The sequence below is a fragment of the Bos javanicus genome, chromosome 3 (assembly GCF_032452875.1).
Source record: "Bos javanicus breed banteng chromosome 3, ARS-OSU_banteng_1.0, whole genome shotgun sequence".
Lineage (NCBI taxonomy): Eukaryota > Metazoa > Chordata > Mammalia > Artiodactyla > Bovidae > Bos > Bos javanicus.
The window spans coordinates 60,069,542-60,093,280 of record NC_083870.1 but is presented as its reverse complement, the minus strand read 5'-3'; the positions used below and the strand labels follow the sequence as shown (position 1 = coordinate 60,093,280).

General features: G+C 37.7%; 1 protein-coding gene across 8 annotated transcripts in view; it reads left to right on the top strand.

Annotated features, from left to right (window-relative positions):
* PRKACB (protein kinase cAMP-activated catalytic subunit beta) overlaps positions 1 to 12,648 on the top strand; it is a 142,214-nt gene extending 129,566 nt beyond the window's left edge. For all 8 annotated transcript variants that reach the window (XM_061411451.1, XM_061411448.1, XM_061411449.1 and 5 more), the window contains one exon: positions 9,398 to 12,648. In XM_061411451.1, coding sequence (XP_061267435.1) covers positions 9,398 to 9,523 — 126 coding nt within the window. In that variant the 3' untranslated portion in view covers positions 9,524 to 12,648. The remainder of the gene's footprint in view (positions 1 to 9,397) is intronic.
* Positions 12,649 to 23,739: the final 11,091 nt, after the last annotated feature.

Genomic DNA, 23,739 nt, shown 5'->3' with positions numbered 1-23,739 from the left:
AATGAACACCCAGGACTGATTTCCTTTAGGTTGGACTGGTTGGACTCCTTGCAGTCCAAGGGACTCCTAAGAGTCTTCTCAACACCACAGTTCAAAAACATCAAATCTTCGGCGCTCAGCTTTCTTCACAGTCCAACTCTCACGTCCATACATGACTACTGGAAAAACCATAGCCTTGACTAGATGAACCTTTGTTGGCAAAGTAATGTCTCTGCTTTTTAATATGCTGTCTAGGTTGGTCATAACTTTCCTTCCAAGAAGTAAGTGTCTTTTAATTTCATGGCTGCAATCACCATCTGCAGTAATTTTGGAGCTTAAAAAAATAAAGTAAGCTTAAAAAAATAAAAAAATAAAGTTTCCACTTTTTCCCCATCTATTTGCCATAAAGTGATGGGACAGGAAGTGATGGGATCTTCGTTTTCTGAATGTTGAACTTTAAGTCAACTTTTTCACTCTCCTCCTTCACTTTCATCAAGAGGCTCTTTAGTTCTTCACTTTCTGCCATAAGGGTGGTGTCATCTGCATATCTGAGATTATTGAGATTTCTCCTGGCAATCTTGATTCCAGCGTGTGCTTCATCCAGCCCAGCGTTTCTCATGATGTACTTTGCATATAAATAAGCAGGGTGACAATATACAGCCTTAATGTACTCCTTTTCCTATTTGAAACCAGTCTGTTGTTCCATGTCCAGTTCTAACTGTTGCTTCCTGACCTGCACACAGGTTTCTCAAGAGGCAGGTCAGGTGGTCTGGTATTCCCATCTCTTTCAGAATTTTCCACAGTTTATTGTGATCCACACAGTCAAAGGCTTTGGCATCGTCAATAAAGCAGAAATAGATGTTTTTCTGGAACTCTCTTGCTTTTTCAATGATCCAGCGGATGTTGGCCGTTTGATCTCTGGTTCCTCTGCCTTTTCTAAAACCACCTTGAACATCTGGAAGTTCATGATTCCCATATTGCTGAAGCCTGGCTTGGAGAATTTTGAGCATTATTTTACTAGCGTGTGAGATGAGTGCAATTGTGCGGTAGTTTGAGCATTCTTTGGCATTGCCTTTCTTTGGGATTGGAATGAAAACTGACCTTTTCCAGTCCTGTGGCCACTGCTGAGTTTTCCAAATTTGCTTGCACATTGAGTGCAGCACTTTCACAGGATCATCTTTCAGGATTTGAAATAGCTCAACTGGAATTCCATCACCTCCACTAGCTTTGTTCCTAGTGATGCTTCATAAGGCCCACCTGACTGCACATTCCAGGATGTCTGGCTCTAGGTGAGTGATCACACCATCGTGATTATCTTGGTTGTGAAGATCTTTTTTTGTACAGTTCTTCTGTGTATTCTTGCCACCTCTTCTTAATATCTTCTGCTTCTGTTAGGTCCATACCATTTCTGTCCTTTATCGACCCCATCTTTGCATGAAATGTTCCCTTGGTATCTCTAATTTTCTTGGAGATCTCTAGTCTTTCCCATTCTGTTGTTTTCCTCTATTTCTTTGCATTGATCACTGAGGAAGGCTTTCTTATCTCTTCTTGCTATTCTTTGGAACTCTGCATTCAGATGCTTATATCTTTCCTTTTCTCTTTTGCTTTTCGCTTCTCTTCTTTTCACAGCTATTTGTAAGGCCTGCCCAGACGGCCATTTTGCTTTTTTGCATTTCTTTTCCATGGGGATGGTCTTGATCCCTGTCTCCAAACCTCAGTCCATAGTTCATCAGGCACTCTATCTATCAGATCTAGTCCCTTAAATCTATTTCTAACTTCCACTGTATAATCATAAGGGATGATTTAGGTCATGCCTGAATGGTCTAGTGGTTTTCCCTACTTTCTTCAATTTAAGTCTGAATTTGGCAATAAGGAGTTCATCATCTGAGCCACAGTCAGCTCCCAGTCTTGTTTTTGCTGACTGTATAGAGCTTCTCCATCTTTGGCTGCAAAGAATATAATCAGTCTGATTTTGGTGTTGACCATCTGGTGATGTCCATGTGTAGAGTCTTCTCTTGTGTTGTTGGAAGAGGGTGTTTGCTATGACCAATGCGTTCTCTTGGCAAAACTCTATTAGCCTTTGCCCTGCTTCATTCCGTATTCCAAGGCCAAATTTGCCTGTTACCCCAGGTTTTTCTTGACTTCCTACTTTTGCATTCCAGTCCCCTATAATGAAAAGGACATCTTTTTTGGGTGTTAGTTCTAAAAGTTCTTGTAGGTCTTCATAGAACCATTCAACTTCAGCTTCTTCAGCGTTACTGGTTGGGGCATAGACTTGGATTACTGTTATATTGAATGGTTTGCCTTGGAAACGAACAGAGATCATTCTGTCATTTTTGAGATTGCATCCAAGTACTGTATTTCAGACTCTTTTGTTGACCATGATGGCTACTCCATTTCTTCTAAGGGATTCCTGCAGTAGTAGATATAATGATCATCTGAGTTAAATTCACCCATTGCAGTCCATTTTAGTTTGCTGATTCCTAGAATGTGACATTCACTCTTGCCATCTCCTGTTTGACCACTTCCAATTTGCCTTGATTCATGGACCTAACATTCCGGGTTCCTATGCAACATTATCCTTTACAGCATCGGACCTTGCTTCTATCACCAGTCACATCCACAACTGGGTATTGTTTTTGCTTTGGCTCCATCCCTTCAGTCTTTCTGGAGTTATTTCTCCACTGATCTCCAGTAGCATATTGGGCACCTACCGACCTGGGGCATTCCTCTTTCAGTATCCTATCATTTTGCCTTTTCAGACTGCCTCAGAAGGCAGTAAAGTGTGAGCGTGAACTCTGGGGTTATGTAGACATTGATTTGAATCCCAAATCAGCCAACCATTAGGAGTGAGAGCTCAAGGAAATTACTTAACTACTTTAAAGCATCAGATTTCTCATCCTCAACATTTAGGTTAAAGTAGAGAATGCAAAAGAAGGTAGTTTGGAGAGAAAAAGTAAATAGATTGGCTCTATTTTTCTTGCTGGTTGAGGTGTGTTTCATACAGTTGTCATGAGGTAATTTGTTAAGTAAATAGATTTTAAATCATCATAATCCCATCATTCAGACAGTACCACTGTCAACAGTTGGCATATTTCTTCCTTTTATTTCTGTACTTTTCCTCACTACAGTCCATTCCCATGACTTTAGTAACCACCTTCAATAGTAAATCTGCATCCTTCAGGCCTTCACTTTCCCCTCAACTTCAGACTGTGCTTGCATACATAGTCATGTCCAACTCTTTGCAACCCCGTGAACTATGTAGCCTGCTAAGCTCCTCTGTCCATGGGACTTTTTAGGCACACTGGAGTGGATTGCCATTCCAGCCTCCAGGGGATCTTCCCTACCCAGGGATCAAACCTGAGTCTCCTGCAGCTCTTGCATTGCAGGAAGATGCTTTACTCATTGAGCCATCAGGGAACCACCACATCATTTTATGTAGGTTTATAATGTGATTTTTTTCAATTTTCAAGATACTTATATATTTAATATGTGGAATTTTTATGAATATTTATGAAAAATACATATTTCAGTTTTCTCCAGTTTTATTGTAGTAAAGTACACATAACATAAAATTCAATATGCTAACCAAATGTAAGTGTTCTGTTCAGGGACATTAAGTACATTCATACTATTGTGCCACCATCACCGCCATCCATCTCCAGAACTTCCTCCTGCAGAACTGAAACTCTGTACCCAATAAGCAGTAATTCCTTTGTTTTGTTGGTCTTCCCAAAGATTTATTTTGTATTGGGGGATCCTAATTGGGATTACGTGTATTAATTAGAAGAAAACCAAAATCTTAAAAATTCTTCATAATGAACATGTTATATTTGTGCAGTTATTCAAACATTTTCTGTTATTTGGTAAGGTTTTAGAAACCTCTTACTTCATACAAGTCCAATTTCTTTCTCAAAGTTTTTCCTTAAATTTATATTTTGGTTGTTACTGTGAGTATGTTTCTTTCCCATTAAGAGTATGGGGGAGAAAACATTTCTATGTTTATTATGATTGGCCACCTTACTAAGTAAATTCTGTTATTGATTTCCTTAGATTTTACTGGAAGATCATCACAGTGGGTAGAGGTGTCATTTGTCTTCTTTTTAATATCTTTTATTTCCATTTTGTTATATGCTAGAATGTCTAGAACAATATTTCAAAATAGTGGGCCTGTTGAACAGTCTTATCTTGTTCTCTTTTGAATGGGAATGCTTTTTATGCTTTACCACCAGATATGATATTAGCCGTTTGTCTTGGATAAGTATTCTTGATCAGGTTAAGGAAATATCCTTGAGTGCCAGTATATTGTATTTTATCTTCTTTGACATGTTAGTATAAAGAGTTATATTGGTGAGATATCCTAACATTCCTGAAATGAATATCCTTTAATCATAGGGTATTATTATCTTAATATCTGCCTGAAATTAATTTGCTAAAGCTTTATTTAGGATTTTTACTTCCGTAGTCTTAAATTTTATCAACCTATAGTTTTTGTTTTTCTGGAGTTGAAATTATATAGATTCATAAAATTAAGTTGGAAATTTTCCATCTTCCTTTGGGAAATTTAAGAAAGATAGGAATTATATTTATACCTTGGAAATGAAAACAAATTAATTCTGTGGATATTGGCCTCTTCAAATTTTGCCTCTTATTGAGTTAATTTTAGAATTTTATATTTTCCTATAAAATCATTTATATACCTTTGTAATTATTGCTATATTATCTTTATGTTATAGTATTATTAATGCTATATTTAGATGAATTAATTAAATTTCCTTGAGGTTTGTCCTTATTAATATTCTAAAAATTTATGATGTATTTTGACTATTTTAAAACTTATATTTAGAAATAAACATTTCTGTTACTTAGCCAATATTTACTATTCTATACATACCGTGTATTTTAAACAATTACTCTTAAAAGGGGTAGAACTGCTACTGCTCATCCAAATGATGAATCTAGGTTAAACAGCCTATCTGCTGAGAAGTAGCACAGTATAACTGGTTATTGTATTGGGCAAATTGATTAATAGTAAATCTTTATGATTAACAGAAATGAACTTGGGAATCTCTGAATAATTTACAAATAGAAATAATTCAGTACTTTAAAATAGCCATTTGTTTTAGTATCATGTCAGTGATAAGTATGTAGATAAGTACAAAAATAATAGTAAATTTGAATAGTTTTCATAGTCTGTAGACTTTGACCAAGTGCTCATGAACAACAAATAGTCAAAGTCATCTGGCAGAAAGACAGAAATGGAAGAAAATGGCCTGGACAGCTCACACTGTACAGTCATTTTCTAGAGATGATTGTCTCAGTAGGTGTGATCCTAAATTACTGCCTGGCTAGACATGAAGCGACTGTCTGCTTAGCTCATTCTTCTGTGTGGTGCAGACCTGCAGGCCCCCACACAGGGCACACAAGGCAACCAGTTAGACTTCCCATTCCTACTTATTTTTTACCTTATTTTTTTAGATGTCTTGTTTGTGTGTATCTTGTAATAATTTAGCCATGTGTGTAAATTATTTATAAATAAAAAACTGTATATTTATTGGTGATATATACTCAAAGATGTTCAGTTCAGTTCAGTCGCTCAGTTGTGCCCGACTCTTTGTGACCCCATGAATCGCAACACACCAGGCCTCCCTGTCCATCACCAACTCCCGGAGTTCACCCAGACTCACGTCCATCGAGTCAGTGATGCCATCCAGCCATCTCATCCTCTGTCGTCCCCTTCTCCTCCTGCCCCCAATCCCTCCCAGCATCAGAGTCTTTTCCAATGAGTCAACTCTTCGCATGAGGTGGCCAAAGTATTGGAGTTTCAGCTTTAGCATCATTCCTTCCACAGAAATCCCAGGGCTGATCTCCTTCAGAATGGACGGGCTGGATCTCCTTGCAGTCCAAGGGGCTCTCAAGAGTCTTCTCCAACACCACAGTTCAAAAGCATCAATTCTTCGGCGCTCAGCCTTCTTCACAGTCCAACTCTCACATCCATACATGACCACAGGAAAAACCATAGCCTTGACTAGACGAACCTTTGTTGGCAAAGTAATGTCTCTGCTTTTCAATATGCTATCTAGGTTGGTCATAACTTCCCTTCCAAGGAGTAAGCATCTTTTAATTTCATGGCTGCAGTCACCGTCCACAGTGATTTTGGAGCCCCAAAAATAAAGTCTGACACTGTTTCCACTGTTTCCACATCTATTTCCCATGAAGTGGTGGGACCAGATGCCATGATCTTCATTTTCTGAATGTTGAGCTTTAAGCCAACTTTTTCACTCTCCTCTTTCACTTTCATCAAGAGGCTTTTGAGTTCCTCTTCACTTTCTGCCATAAGGGTGGTGTCATCTGCATATCTGAGGTTATTGATATTTCTCCCGGCAATCTTGATTCCAGCTTGTGCTTCTTCCAGTCCAGCGTTTCTCATGATGTACTCTGCATATAAGTTAAATAAGCAGGGTGACAATATACAGCCTTGACATACTCCTTTTCCTATTTGGAACCAGTCTGTTGTTCCATGTCCAGTTCTAACTGTTGCTTCCTGACCTGCATACAAATTTCTCAAGAGGCAAATCAGGTAAAAGATGTAAAGGCATATTAATCAAAACTCATTGAAAATCACTGGTATAAATATTAGAAACAGCTCTGGACTAAAAGTGAAGACTTATGAATTTGAAACCTACTTTAGCTACTTACTAGTCATATGAACTTGATCAACTTTCTGTTTTATAATCTGTAAAATGGGAATAAGGCTACCTGCCCTGCCTCTCTCATGGTGTTATTTTGAGAAAGAAATGAAACCACATGCATATAATTATTTATAAACATTATAGATGCTGTGTAAACTGTGATGTTATTTTTTCAGCTTTTAAAATCTTTTCCTCAGACATATTTAATGCACAACATAATCTTTATAAAGACTTATTTTAAATAATGGAAAGACATTTTATTTTTAGGATCCAAAGAGAAAAATGTTCAGAATTTAACACTTTTGTAATTCTAAAAGACTTTTTGTTCAAATTTCCCAGAAAGTTTGATAGCCAGATATTTTAAACAAAATAATCTTGGGAATAAAAAAAAATAAACAGGAAGGAATTAAGGAAAGGAGGATAGAAAAATAGACTTCAGAAATAAGAAACTGATAAAGGAAAACTAGAGTTCTGTAACTTTCAATTCGGTTCAGTTGCTCAGTTGTGTCCAACTCTTTGTGACCCCATGAACCACAATATGCCAGGCCTCCCTGTCCATCACCAACTCCCAGAGCTTGCTCAAACTCACATCCATCAAGTCAGTGATGCCATCCAACCATCTCATCCTCTGTAACCTTAAGTACCAGCATTTTGATGGCAGCAGTGAATTATCCTAGAAATCTCAAGTTTGTTGGCCTGTACCATATTTTGAATGAAAATGTTAAGATTAACAGCAAACCTATAGTTAGTTTCTTCTTTTAATGTTCTTATCATTTAGGGACTTAAAGGCATTTAAAGATTGCCACTGCATTAGTAATAATAAGAATTTATTTTCCTTAGTGTTTAGAAATTCTCAGGCCTTTCTTTTTCCTGTTTTTCCATGCAACCAAGCAACTAACTCACTTCTGACACTTCCTGTCTGGAGATACCAACTGCAAGTCCAGTTTGTGCTTCTAACTAACAAGCTATAGATCAAGATTCCCCCAAAACCTTGGGGTTCAATTAATTTGCTAAACTGGCTCACAGAACTGAGAAAAGTTGTTTACTGGGTGACCAGTTTATTATAAACGGTGTAACTCAATAATAGCCAGATGGGAGAGAGGCCTAGGACAAGGTGTGTAGAAAGGGGATCCTAGTTTCGTGCTCTGTCCAGGAATGCCATTCTCCCCAAGTCCCCACTGGTTCACCACCCCAGAAGCTCTCCAAAATCCAAACTCTTTCCTTTTGGGGTTTCATGAAGACCTCATTATATAGGCATGATTGACTCAATTACTGCCCTTTGGTGTGAGTGTTCAGTTGCTCAGTCATGTCTGACTCTTTGCTACCCCAAGGACTACAGTCCTCCAGACTCCTCTGTCCATGGGATTTCCCAGGCAAGAACACTGGAATGGGTTGCCATTTCCTCCTCCACTGGATCCTTTCAACCCAGGGATTGAACTGGTGTCTCCTGTGTCTCATGTATTGGCAGACAAATTGTTTACCACTGAGCCACCAGGAGAGTCTAATTGAACTCAATCTCCAGTCCCTCTTCCCTCAGATCAGGTTGTGGTTTTGGTCACTCAGTCCTGTCCAACCAACTCTTTACGACCCCAAGGGCTGCAACACGCCAGGCTTCCCTGTCCTTCACTATCTCCCGGAGTTTGCTCAAATTCCTGTCCATTGAGTTGGTAAAGCCATCCAACCATCTCATCATCTGTCATTCCCTTCACCTCCTGCCTTCAGTTTTTCCCATCATCAAGGTCTTTTCCAATGAGTTGGCTCTTCGCATCAGGTGGCCAAAGTATTGGAGCTTCAGCTTCAGCATCAGTCCTTCCAATGAATATTCAGGACTGATTTCCTCTAGGATTAACTGGTTTGATTTCCTTGCTGTCCAAGGGACTCTCAAGAGCCTTCTCCAGCACCCCAGTTTGAAAGAATCAATTCTTCAGCACTCAGCCTTCTTTATGGTCCAGCTCTCACATCAATACATGACTGCTGGAAAAACCATAGCTTTGACTAGATGGATCTATGTCATCAAAGTAATGTCTGCTTTTTCATACGCTATCCAGGTTTGTCATAGCTTTTCTTCCAAGGAGCAAGTGTCTTTTAATTTCATGGTTGCAGTCACCGTCCACAGTGATTTTGGAGCCCAAGAAAATAAAGTCTGTCACTGTTTCCATTGTTTCCCCCATCTACTTGCCATGAAGTGATGGGACCAGATACCATGATCTTAGTTTTCTGAATGTTGAGTTTTAAGCCAGCTTTTTCACTCTCCTCTTTCATCTTCATCAAGAGGCTCTTTAGTTCCTCTTCACTTTCTGCCATAACGGTTGTGTCATCTGCATATCTGAGGTTGTTGATATTTCTCCCAGCAATCTTGATTCTAGCTTGTGCTTCATCCAGCATGGCATTTTGCATGATGTACTCTGCATATAAGTTAAATAAATAGGGTGACAATATACAACCTTGATGTACTCCTTCCCCAGGTCAGGTAGTAAACTGAAAGTTCCAACCTTCTAATCACAGTGTTGGGTACCCTGGCAACCAGCCACCCTACTTAAGTTACCTATAGGCTTTCCCAAAGACACCTCATTAACATAAAAAAGACACCTTTGCCATGCTCAACTCAGGAGATCCAAAGGCTTTAGGAGCTTGTGCCAAGAACTGACACTAAGACCAAATATATATATGTATTTCTTATAATAAATCATAGTATCACTCTTGTTTTCTCTGTTTCTCAATTATAGGTTGAAGCTCCATTCATACCAAAGTTCAGAGGCTCTGGAGATACCAGCAACTTTGATGACTATGAAGAAGAAGATATCCGTGTCTCTATAACAGAAAAATGTGGGAAAGAATTTTGTGAATTTTAGAGCAACAAGATGACATCGGAGCTCACACTCAGTCTTTGCACTCTGTTAAGAGATAAGGTAGAGCCGAGACTCTCCTTGTCAAAGCAGTTACCGAGTTCCTTCATTCCAGCGACTGAGTGAGGTCTCTATTCCCGTCATCCGTGTGTGCACTCTGCATCCACCTCTATAACAAGGCACCGCTAAGCAAGCATTGTCTGTGCCATAACACAGAACTAGACACTCTCCTGCTTCCCTTTGGTTCGTCATTCTTCTCTTCTTCCACATCCATTCCGTCCTGTTTCATTTCCATTAATTTTTCTGCAAATAGTGCTCATTTTATTTTCTTGGTGTTTCAAATGGGCAGTGTTATGGCTATGTGACTTTGGAAGGGAAGGATAAATGTTGCTTTTAGTAACTCTTAACCAATATTTGTGTTGGTCAGTTGCTTGAGGATATGCTTTCTAATAATTATTTTTACTTTGAATAGCTCATACTCAGTTTTTGCCAAAATGCTGGACAGTTTTTAAAGATAGAATGTCTTTTCACCAAGGATATTTACACAAATAAAACATTAACTTTCCTAGAACTCACTAATGCAGAGTAGCTAGACCCAGCAGTTTGGATTCATACAGATCAGAAGCTCTGTGTCACTTCACTGCCTTTTCTGTCATCCTCCCCTTGAGTAAATACGTGACCAACCTGTGCAGTGTGACAGTCTCATTTGCAGGAAAAACTAATAACATGGATCATAATCATCCAGATTCTCTCACTTGGTACCAGCACTCATGTAGGTATCAAGAGAAGAGTTCTAAGATTTATAAACTTTAACTTCCCATAAGGATTTTAGACAGTATTTTAATAGAACATGACTAATGAAAGTGACAAATTTTTAAGTTTCTCAAAAAGTCCCCATTGTACTTTTTAAAGGAAGAGAAATGAACTAAAAAGAACATTGATGTGAACAAATACTCATCTAAGCCAAACAAATGGCTGGACTCTTGTAAATGATACAGAGGCACTTTTGTTTAGAGGTATTTTGTTTGTTTTGCTTTGCTTTGCTTTGTCACAGTTAAGAACAAAATTTGTTGCCAGGTGATTATGCTGGTGTACTGTATGTGTCAGCCTGAGATAGAGGCGCTGCTGCAACTTCAGCTTTCGTCCTGTGCCTCAGCAGTGAGGAAAGGGGACAAAACTGCCACAATTGTATTTTAATTTTGAGGTGTGGTATTTTTAGATATGTCATAATTTCTAGCTTCTTTCAGTAAATGGAATTATGATCATGCAAATACAATTTTAGTATTTGTTTTTTTATATAAATATTTTTTTGCCAGCTGACTTAATAACATTGCTATCATGTGGAAATTTCAAGCATTTTTGCCCATTTCGTTCACTGTTTGTTGAGAATCCATGGCTTAACTCAATTTTTTAATATTTTTTTTTCTTTGCTTTTAAATTTCCTGTCTGGTTTTATCTCTGTGTGTCAGTGACCTATCTTAAAACAACACACCAAAATAGTTGAAAATAAACTGTGTTCATTTCTATGATCAATTTACATGCATATAGGATGGGTTGTGTTTAATCAGATTGATCTTAATGTATATAAACACTCTGCTTCATTATCGGGGCAGGTAGGTCACCGATTCTACTTCTTTTCATGTGTACCACACCTTTGTAAACCCTTTGAAGATGCTGAAGAAATCTGTCTGAGATGTTCTCTGCATCAGTCTGTACGTCTTTGGCTGTCAAGTGCTTCTGCATGGTCATGTCACTTAAAGCTGATGCTGATTTGTTGGTCCACTTATGTTTAAAATGTGCAAGGAAAATATGAAATACTTTGCTGTAGCAAATTTTATGTAATAAATATCATGTTAATAAATCTAAAACATCATTTGTATAAAATAATTTAGGTTTTTTGTATTTCATTTAGACCCAAGAACATGCTGATCATGTATTCAATATGTATGCTATAAATGCTATGGTACCTATGTTGTATATTATTGTAAAATTATTACATAATTTTAGTAAATCATGGGGTGACAATTTGATTATTACATTTTTAGTTTTCAGTAGTTAAAAAGATTTCTATGAATTCTTAAAAAAACAAAAAGAAAATCATTGAATTACTGTTACCTGGCACAAATTTGCTATAAAATCTGCCTGGGTGGATGACCCGTAGGCATGCATTGGTTTTGAGGGCTAGTTAGCCATTCCATTGAACTTCCATTTGAAAGATATCAGCAAGCTTTGTCCCAATCCATCAAGGGAGTCTGTTTCCAACCACTCAAATACACTGAATTAGAATATCTTAGAATTATATAAAACTCCCAGTTTCAGCCACAATTTAGCCAAAAATAAGATATAAACTTGAATAAGAAATAAGTGGAATGAATCAGTATTTAATCTCAGATTACATTATTTGAAACAGAAGACATAGTAAGGAGATGACATTGTCAGGAAAGGAGCCATAGACTGAAAGTCAAGGCATCTGAGTGTCGAGCCTTGTCTGTCACTGTCAGCAGTGATCTTGGCCTCAGTTCTCTTATCTGTGAAATGGACGCGTTCCATTAGGCAGTTTCTAAGGTCCCTTCTAAGTTCCCCATGTTTGATGATTTTTGACATTCTGAGGGGATAACATGCTTTGAAGTAAGTCTCAGTAAGCCGATATTCTAGGGCATCTTTCTTCTCCTTAATTCTTGCAGTGTTCTTACAGTTCTTTGAATATCATGAGAACCTCGTGTCTGTTCTGATTCCTTCCTCCTTCACTGATGCTAATTATCCAATTGATATCAAACTGTCAACCTACCAAAATGATATTGTGGCTTGTGGGCATTGCTGTCTTGTTCTGATATGTTCCTGTGGTGAGTGCCCATTGGCCTGAAAATACTCATTGTAAACCTAAAAAAATCATTTTTCTTTCCTACTGTTTTTTCTGCTTGTTGAAGAATCAAATGAAATAATGTATGTGAAAGCACCTTGTAAACTGTAACCTATCAATGTAAAATGTTAAGGTGTGTTGTTATTTCATTAATTACTTCTTTATTTAGAATGGAATTTCCTATGCACTCCTGTAGCTAGGAAATGCTGAAAACAACTGTGTTTTTTAATTAATAACTGCAAAATTAAAGTATCTTAAAAGGATAGAACAATTTGAGTCTTGGATTCTATTTAGTACCCTTATTTCCTGATTTATTTTCTGTGTATACTTCAGATGCTTATGGATTCCTAGTTCTTATGTATTTGGGTGAGAACAGAGCAATAAAGGGTCAAATGGCCACTAGCCTATTCTAACTGGGTGTTCACTGAGAAACTACTAGACTTATTCCATAGTCTCTAAAGTGTTTCTACTTTTTCCTAATACTATTAGTCTATATTACTCATAAAATAATGTTGAAAATATTCATATTCTAAAGATTAACACTAGAAAAGCCCTCACCCTTACTTGGTAATAATGAACTATGAATTTATGTATTTTTTTCCTTTAGAGGTGTTTTTGAGCTTCACCATTACCTCTTCTGGTTTCAGCCAGATTAATTAATGTGTATTACTACAGTTGTCATTTACCTCAAGAAATACCTTTTTAGGTAATTAATAACTTACTATTTTTTGTTACTACAAACGTTTATAAACATTGATGCATTGTATAGCCAGTGACTGCTTCATTTTATCATTGTTAAGCTTGTGTAAATTCTAGTTTCTTCATTTCTGTATGTAACTGGTTCTAAAGATCTGGGCATATCTTCACTCCAGAGCTATCATCATTTGAAATTCCCTCAACTTTTCTCTTACAAATATTGGATATGACATTAAATACCTTCAGTTTAGCTTTGCTGAACATTTTCTATATGCCTTCTGATAAGGGTTGAATTGTGTCCTACCAGAATTCCTATGTTGAAGTCCTAACCCACAGTACCTCAGAATATCGTATTCGAAGGTAGGCCCTTTAAAGGGATAATTAAGGTACAATTAGGTCATATGGTTGGGCCCTAATGCAATAAGACTGTGTCTTTATGAGAGGAGATTAGGACAGAGAACACACAAACTGAGGGAAGACCATGTGAGACCATAAGAGGAAGAGGACCATCTACAAGCCAAAGAGAAAGGCCTCAAAAGAAGCCAACCCTGCTGACACCTTGGTCTTGGACTTCTAGCCTCCAAGAATGTGAGGCAATACATTTCTGTTGTTTAACCACCCAGTCTGTGGTACTTTGTAAAAGCAGTCCTAACAAACAAGTACACCCAATGAGTATACTCCCATGGTGAATGGCTTCCAGTCATCTCCCCTCAAATGCTTTATACTTGGCTAATACTGGCTTCCCCCATGGCTCAGTGGTAAAGAAGCCATCTGCAATGCAGGAGACACCAAGAAGCAAGTTCGATTTCTGGGTTGGAAAGATCGTGTGGAGGAAATGGCAATCCACTCCAGTATTCTAGCCTGGAGAATCCCATGGACAGAGGGGCCTGGCGGGCTACAGTCCATGGGGTCACAAGGAGTCAGACACAACTGAGTGACTAAATAACATCAAGACTCACCATAAACCAAAAAAAAAAAAAACTATGGTCACAGACCTCACTTCACCTGCTGCTTGTTTCTATTCTTCCCTGGGGTATTGGCAGGAAACAGTAGCTAATGAGAGAGAGGGTAGTAACTGAAACCATGACTAACTCCTGGTCTGACTTACCCTTGGCATCAAACTATCTTCTTGATAATACAACATAAAATTGAACACACCAGACTCATTGAGTTGAGTCTTTCAGTTCAGTTCAGTCGCTCAGTTGTATCTGACTCTGCAACCGCATGGACTGCAGCACACCAGGCCTCCCTGTCCATCACCAACTCCCTGAGTTTACTCAAACTTATGTCCATTGAGTTTGTGATGCCATCCAACCCTCTTATCCTCTGTCGACCCCTTCTCTTTCTGCCTTCAATCTTACCCAGCATCAGGGTATTTTCTAATGACTCAGTTCTCTGCATCAGGTGGCCAAAGTATTGGAGTTTCAGCTTCAGCATCAGTCCTTGCAATGAATATTCAGGACTGATCTCCTTTAGGATGGACTGGTTGGGATCTCCTTGCAAGGGACTCCAAAGAGTCTTCTCCAACACCACAGTTCAAAAGCATCAATTCTTCAGTGCTAAGCTTTCTTTATAGTCCAACTGGCACATCCATACATGACTACTGGAAAAACCATAGCTTTGACCTATGATTTGTCTATGATGACATAGACCTATGTCATCAAAGTAATGTCTGCTTTTTCATACACTATCCAGGTTTGTCATAGCTTTTCTTCCAAGGAGCAAGCATCTTTTGATTTCCTGGCTGCAGTCACTGTCCACAGTGATTTTGGAGCCCAAGAAAATAAAGTCTGTCACTGTTCCCATTGTTTGCCCATCTCATGAAGTGATAGGACCAGACACAATGATCTTAGTTTTCTGAATGTTGAGTTTTAAGTCAACTTTTTCACTCTCCTCTTTGTTTATCTCTTAATGCTGATGTTAATGCAACAGCCAAAAGGAAAGTGGGATGGGGATAAAGGGCTGGTGAGAGAAACCCAGTTGGTTCATTGTCTGATTATTGATGGGGTAGTAATACTCACAGCCAATGATTACTTTAACATGTTAGTTTTTCCTTGGTTCCTGTAACAAATTACCACAAAATTTGTGATTTAAAACAACACAAATTTATTATCTTAGAGCTGACATATGAAGTGAGTCTTTCTAGATTAAAAATCAAAGCATTAGCAGGCTTGTATTCCTTTCTAGAGGCTCTAGGTTTCCTTGCCTTTTCCAGCTTCTAGAGGCTGCTTACTTTCCACATAGAAATGATAGAATATATTTTCAAATATCTTTAAGGATACATTAATAGATTGCACTCAAAACAAGACAAACATCTCCACAGACAGAAAAGATGAAAATCCACAGTGCTAAGTGGGGGCTAAAGCCACAGACATACTAATAGGTAAGATTTTTATTACAGTGAGATAATGATACTAAATGAAAACGACATTCAAATTCAGAGGTGGTCATGGACACTGTGAACAAAGATAATTCACAAGTGGCATCCTTGAAATAAGAAACTATAGATGAAATAGTGTGTGAAAAAATACCTTTTCAGGAAAAACTGACACACAGGTTTCAACACCAAACCATAGTCCAGTGAAGGTTTTGAACTACAAGGATTAAAATTTTTATGCATAAAATTAAGACCCTCCAGGTGATGGCAGAATCTGGCTTATCTCAGATGTCTCCTTAGTATTAGTTGGTGCCAAAAGACAGTGATGGTGTGAAATTCTAAGTGAAAGACAATGTGAGCCAAGAGTAGTATATCCAATCAAGTTGCATTTAAGTTAAAGGCACAAAGTCTCTTTGAGTAATTAAAAGAAAACCTATGGCCCCTTCACATCCAACTGGATCTTTGAAAAAGAACTCAGTAATGAGGAAGCAGAGATACAAAACCCATGGTGAACACTGAATCTCTTTGTCCTACTAACCACACACACAAGAGTGGGAATTAAAGTTACAGAACCAGATGTAAATGTTTTAAACCTTAGCACAATTAGAAAAAGATAGCTAACAAAATTGGAAGGTAGGAAAGGGAAGTAAGACTGGTCATTTCCTTATCTTTTATGGCAGGAAGTCAACTAATAGAATCTAAAACTAGTGCATGTGGTAATATAAGATAATGACTCTAACTTCTCAATGATTCTTTTTATAATTTCGCAATTATTTTGTGGGGAAAGAACATTTATCAGCAGCTTTCATTTTTACTTCAGCTTCTTGTGTTGAATCCAATTACATTTATTTTCATTTCAGTTTCTTCTACTAAATTGGATTTTATAATATAAGTAAAATTAAATGGGAGATGTTCTATTAAAAAGTATGATATAATTTTTATTAAATAAGTGCTGTCTAGTTAGTACCTCTCTGTGTCTCTAGCCTTCTGTTTCTGTTCGCACATGGAGGAAAGCCCAGCATGGTACTGCTGCTGCTGCTAAGTCACTTCAGTCGTGTCTGACTCTGTGTGACCCCATAGACGGCAGCCCACCAGGCTCCCCCGTCCCTGGGATTCTCCAGGCCAGAACACTGGAGTGGGTCAGCATGGTACTAACGGTGTGGAATTTGGAGTGATTTTATAACTTCTCCTTTGCACTTTGCTGAATTGCTTGCATTCTTTATAATGATAAAGTAATTCTTCAAAAATAAACATGCCCCATGTCAGAGCGTTAATATCTTCATCCATTTTAAAAATTCAATTATTATGATACTTACTCTTAGCAATTAAGCCTGTTCCATCAGAGTTCAGCTTTCTAAAGAAATCCTGATCCATTCCTTTTATGACTGAAAATAATACTTTTGAGCAAGCCATCTGATGTCACTGAAATGGCATCACCAGCAGTATCATTGCCGTGAAGAAATATTTTCATCTCATTCCTCATTTCCCAAGCTCAGGAGCAATCTTCCTTTTAACACCCAACATCATTGTCATGTGGAGAAAAAACTCTTGTCTTTGCTGCCCGTTCCTTCATACAGTATGCTAAAAACTCATACTCAGTGACCACAAGCTCCCTGTTATTAAATTTTTCACTATTTTCTGTAATAACTGTCAAAGTCAAGAAATACACAGTTAAGTGCAGAACATTCTCCATGAATAAATATGGTTACTAGCATCCAGAAAAAAGCATTTTTCATTCAAGTAGCAATGTTCTTCTTTGTCACTTACTGATCTGCAGATAACCTCATTTCTATCTATACTGTGGCTAAGAAAACAATCACTAACCAAATAAAAGTTTTATTCCCTGGGATAAACAAATGAAAAAGTTGCTGAACCTTTTTCCTTCACATACAATTCAACACCCAAAGCCCAATGTAGAATCTCTGGTCAGTGGCTTTACCTACATTGTTCTAGATAGTATGCCACCAATTTTTTTCTCACTTTGCTTTCCCTCAATACATACTTGTCATGTATTTGGGGCTGATTTTGCACAATTCTTAATTTAGTATGCTCAGTACAATTTTTGCTATAAGGCGGAAGACTGAATCTTGCTTTTATACTTTGGGAATTGATACTAGTCAAGGCTTGCTCTCTCAGCAAGTGACAGACCACTCAATGCAAAGTAGCTTTAACAAAAAAGGGAAGCAGTGGACTCAGAACCAGGAAGTCCAAGGGTGGGTTTTTGTCACAATATAAGATCAAACTATATATCACTGGAACTCTGCCTCTCTCTCACTTCACCTCTTAACCCTGCTTTCCTCAGAATTGACTTCAGTTTCAGGAGACACGCTCCATGGGGCAGAAAATAAAACCACCAGCACTCTAGGCTTGCACTTTCAGAAGAGTTCATAGTCCTTGATGAAGGAGAAGGTCTCGTGAATTATGTCAATACCTGAATGGGACTAGGGGTCCTGCCTGGGTCAGAACCTACCTCTGTGCCCAAGTAAGGGGATATACATGACAACAGCCTCACTAGAATTACATGGGTTGCGGGAGGTATAGTTCTCAGAAGAAAGATGTGTCAGAAAGGAGGAAAAAAAGCTGATATTCACTAAAATCTGTTCTACACCTTCACCAACAAAAACCAAAAAATTTGTTTGGAAAATAATTATTTTGTGCATTGTGGAAAAACTTGATAGGTCTACCAGAATGAGAGGCACAGAAGCACTGGCACCATACCACTTATTAAGAAATTATCCTAGTAAACAACATCAGTGGCTGGGGGCAAGGACTGACCAATCCCACAAAACTCTATTCTCAGAGACATCTGAGTCTTCCCTCTTCTCATTTTCATTGTCCCACAGCTTTGCCACAATTATAATTTAGGAAACCATCAATCTCAAAGATTTACTTGTTCCAATACACTGATTCCCAATTCATATTCTCACTGAAATCTACTTCACTATTTAAGATATTAAAAGTATTATGAAGTACTTATTTTGTTATTTTCTATTTTTATCCTTCAATAAACTTTTTGGAAACATTTGATATCTTTCTATAAAAACATGAAGTTTAAGAATAACATGTAAAATATTATTTAAAATAAACTACACCCTGTTAACTGAATGTTATCTAAGAGAAAATGACTGAACAGCACTTGTGGGGCGTGACAGCCATTCTAAACATGGTCACAAACTCTTTGATGTTCTTCCCATTGAGAAGCGAGGTGTAAAGATGCTTTCAGGTGGCACCTGTCCCCTCTGTGGAGATGCTTCCAGCTGCATACTATTCCCAGTTAATGCCCCAGACGTCTTAATGGCGAGACAAACCATTTCTGCTCCTGTCTGTTTGAATTTGTGACCCATGAAATATCTGAACTTAGTAAATGGGTTGCTTTAAGAGCTAACTTTTGGGGTGATTTGTTATGCAGGAAAAGATACATGTAGCAGGCATACCGTCATAAAGTGTTAAAAATGTAATGGCTAAAACCACAGTAAGACTATCACATGCCTGTCAGTTGGGCAAAAACTAGAAAGCTTAACATATAATTGTAGCAAAAATGTGGAGCAATCAAAATTCTCTTATACTGAATGATATATGTATAACTGATTCACTTTGCTGTACAGCCAAAACTAACACTGTAAATGAACTATACTGTAATAAAAATTACTTTAAAAAATAAAATAAAATAAATTAAAAAAAAATTCTATTATACTGCATTGGAGATATGAACTAGTCAACCATTTTGGAAAGCAAACCTAGAAAAGTCTAGTAAAATTGCCCGTATACGTGCTCTGTGAGCCCCAGTTTCACTCATACAATAGAGTCTAGAGAAACTCGTTTGTCCTGTAGGAGATATGTATTTAAAAAATCATTGCAACATTACTTGTAACAGCAAAAATTTGAAAATAATCTAAGTATCCATTGAAATGAGAATGAACAAATAAATAGAGGTAACTCCACAGGGTTGAGCTCTATATAGGAGATAAAATGAATAAACTAGAGCTACAAACCTTAATGTGGATGAAGCTCAGAGTGTAAAGCTACAGACAGTTTCCAAAAAAAAAAAAAAGATAAATAAAGGAAAGAGCACAGTGCTAGAAAACAAGAGGAAGCTCAAAACCTGGCATGAGAAGGCGCTAATGTCAGAGTGGCTCATGGAATATCAGACTAGCTCGAAGCTCTAGGACAGCTGATGGGGTTTTATTGCCCACTAGGGTCAGCAGAGAATATGCAGCCTTAGGCCACATTAAAAAAACAAACAACCCAATCAAAAAATGGGCAGAGGACCTAAATAGACATTTTTCCAAAGAAGGCATATAGATACAGGCACAAGAAAAGATGCTCAATATCACTAATTATTAGAGAAATGCAATTCAGAACCACAATGAAATATCACCTCACACCAGTCAGAATGGCTACTTTCAAAAAGTCTACAAACAACAAATGCTGGAGAGGGTGTGGAGAAAAGGGAACACTCACACACAGTTGGTGGGAATGTAAACTGGTGCAGCCACCATGAAAAATAGTATGGACGTTCCTTAAAAAACTAAAAGCAAAGCTGCCATGTGGTCTAGCAATCCTACTCCTGGGTGGGTGTGTATCCAGAAAAAAAAAAAAAAACTAAGACAAAAGGGCTTCTTCAATGGTTCAGCAGGTAAAGAATCTGCCTGCAGTGCAGGAGATGCAGGAGACATGGGTTAGATCCCTGGGTTGGGAAGATCCCCTGGAGGAGAGGATGGCAACCCACTCCAGTATTCTTGCCTGGAGAATCCTCATGGACAGAGGAGCCTGGAGGGCTGCGGTCCATACAGCCGCACAAAGCAGGACACCCCTGAAGTGACTTAACACAGCATGCGTACATGGAATATAAAACGATGTAGTGAATATAACAAAGAAGAAACAGACTCACGGTTATACAGAACAAACGTAGTGTTTACCAGTGGGAAGAGGGAAGGAGAAAATGTAGGGGGTTAAGAGGTACAAACTATTATGTACAAAATAAATGCCTTGAGGACGTATTTTACAACACACAATATTTTATAATAAATAATGAAGTATTACCTTTAAAAATTGGGAATCACTATGTTGGACATCTATAACTTATAAAATATTGTGCAACAAATATACCCAAATAAAAACTTTCATTAAAATATATATATATATATCCATTGAGGAGAGGAACAGAAGATCATTGCATAGTAATCTACACACTGCTGAAGAAAGAATTTGAGAACTGGAAAGTAAAACGGAATGAATAACTCAGAATGCGGCAGAGAGAGATAAAAGCATGTAAAAGTTTAAAGGAATTATAGGATAAAATGAGAGGATCCAAAATACATCAAAGGGAAAGTAATAGAGACTCAATTGTCATAGCAACAGTGACTGAGAATTTTCTACAATTGAAGAAACATGAGATTTTAGATTGATAAGTACATCAAGAAAGGTAAATAAAAGCAAATTCACACTAAGCAGCAGAGAAAACTCTAGAGCATCAAAGCATAGGAGAAAATCTTCAGAGTAAACAGAAAGAAAAAACAACCTACAAAAAAGGCAATTAGATAGACTTTTTTTTATTAGCAAGTATACATGCTGGAAGATCACAGAGTAATATTTTCAAGAGCTGAGAATAAGTATCTGTCAGCCTAGACTCCCATTTCAAGCTAAGCTATCCTTGAAGAGAAGGAAAAACAGAGAAGACATTTTCAAAGTCAGAACTAATCACTCAGTCCCTCACTGACAGAAATCTTTTTTAAGTACTTCAGTAAGAAAGAAAGGAAATCCAGGAGAAGGAGTGGATGGATATAAGAAGCAATAGTGTGCAAAGAAATTAGCAAATATCTTAGTAAGCATTAATAGATAAAAGGAAAATTTGTGAAATGAATATGAAGCAGATTATATCATAGATCTTTCCTTTTAAGCCACGAGCAATTTCTAAGTACACTTTGAAAAACACTCAAATAGGTTTTTCTCCAATAATTCAAAGGAAGTTCAACCTTAGTAAATCAATTATTCTATTATTATAATTCAGTACATTAGCATTCACACCTAATTTTAAAATTCTTAAAAAAATCTTAATATTAATAAACTATGAATAGAAGGAAGATATAGTAACATGATGCTGGTAACTACAAAAACCTATCACAAAACATTTACTTCACAGTGAAACAGTGGAAGCACTTACATTTAAGTGAAGAACAAGACACCATTTATTATTCAACCTTTTCCTGAGACCTTAACAAAACAATTCCAAAAAATAAACAAAGTTTGAAATATTGACACCAAAGTGGAAATTCATGACCCAGATAATCACGATGGTATGATCACTCACCTAGAGCCAGACATTCTGGTATGCGAAGTCAAGCGGCCCTTAGGAAGCATCACTACGAACAAAGCTAGTGGAGGTGATGGAATTCCAGTTAAGCTCTTTCAAATTGGGAAAGATGATGCGGTGAAAGTGCTGCACTCAGTGTGTCAGCACATTTGGAAAACTCAGCAGTGGCCACAGGACTGGAAAAGGTCAGTTTTCATTCCAATCCCAAAGAAAGGCAACGCCAAAGAATGCTCAAACTACCACACAATTGCACTCATCTCACACGCCAGCAAAGTAATGCTCAAAATTCTCCAAGCCAGGCTTCAACATTATGTGAACCATGAACCTCCAGATGTTCAAGCTGGATTTAGAAAAGGCAGAGGAACCAGAGATCAAATTGCCAACATCCGCTGGATCATCAAAAAAGCAAGAGAGTTCCAGAAAAAAATCTACTTCTGCTTTATTGACTATGCCAAAGCCTTTGACTGTGTGGATCACAACAAACTGTGGAAATTTTTAAAGAGATGGGAATACCACACCACCCTACCTGCTTCCTGAGAAATATGTATGCAGGTCAAGAAGCAACAGTTAGAACTGGACATGGAACAACGGACTGGTTCCAAATAGAGAAGGAGTCTGTCAAGACTGCATATTGTCACCCCGCTTATTTAACTTATATGCAGAGTACATCATGAGAAATGCTGGGCTGGAAGAAGCACAAGCTGAAATCAAGATTACCAGGAGAAATATCAATAACCTCAGATATGCAGATGACACCACCCTTATGGCAGAAAGCTAAGGAGAACTAAAAAGCCTCTTGATGAAAGTGAAAGAGGAGAGTGAAAAAGTCAGCTTAAAACTCAACATTCAGAAAAGTAAGATCATGGCATCCAGTCCCATCACTTCATGACAAACAGATGGGAAAACAATGGAAACAGTGAGAGACTATTTTTGGGGGGCTCCAAAATCACTGCAGATGGTAACTGCAGCCATGAAATTAAGACTCTTGCTCCTTCAAAGAAAAACTATGACCAATCTAGGCAGCATATTAAAAAGCAGAGACATTACTTTGCCAACAAAAGTCCGTCTACTCAAAGCTATGGTTTTTCCAGTAGTCATGTTTGGATGTGAGAGTTGGACTATAAAGAAAGCTGAGCACCAAAGAATTGATGAATTTGAACTGTGATGTTGGAGAAGCCTCTTGAGAGTCCCTTGGACTGCAAGGAGATCAAACCAGTCCATCCTAAAAGAAATCAATGAAGATCTTTTTTGTATAGTTCTGTGTATTCTTGCCACCTCTTCTTATCTTTTGCTTCTATTAGGTCCATACCATTTCTGCCCTTTATTTTTCTTTATTTCTGACCTGATGCTGGGAAAGATTGATGGCAGGAGGAGAAGGGGATGACAGAGGATAAGATGGTTGGATGGCATCACTGATTCAATGGACAGGAGTTTGAATAGGCTCCAGGAGTTGGTGATGGACAGGGAAGCTTGGCATGCTGCTGTCCATGGGGTCGCAAAGAGTCAGACATGACTGAGTTGGACTGAACTGAACTGAAGTGGAAGTGGAAAAACATGCTTAAAATTTAAGACAATGAATTGAAAAATGACTAAACTTAATAAGAGAGAAGTATAAAATGGCTAAACACAGAATCAACCTACAGAAATCAGGTTTTCCCATATGACTCAAATAAAAAATAGGAAATGTAATTTTTAAAGCATCACTCATAATATTAACAAAAACTGTATCATACTAAAGAATAAATATAACAAAAAAGGAGTGAGTTCTGATTAAAGAAACCTGAACCTTTTTAGAAGTACATAGTATGTAATTTGAGTAATATAGAAAACCATTATGATTCTGGATAGAAAGAGTGACAAAAACTCCCTCTCCAACCAAATTTTAGACCTTCTCCTCTGTGCCCTTTTTCACTCAGCTTTATCTTTGGTACCTGTCTTTAGCCTGCTTTGCCCTGCATTAAAAGAAACTTGCAAAG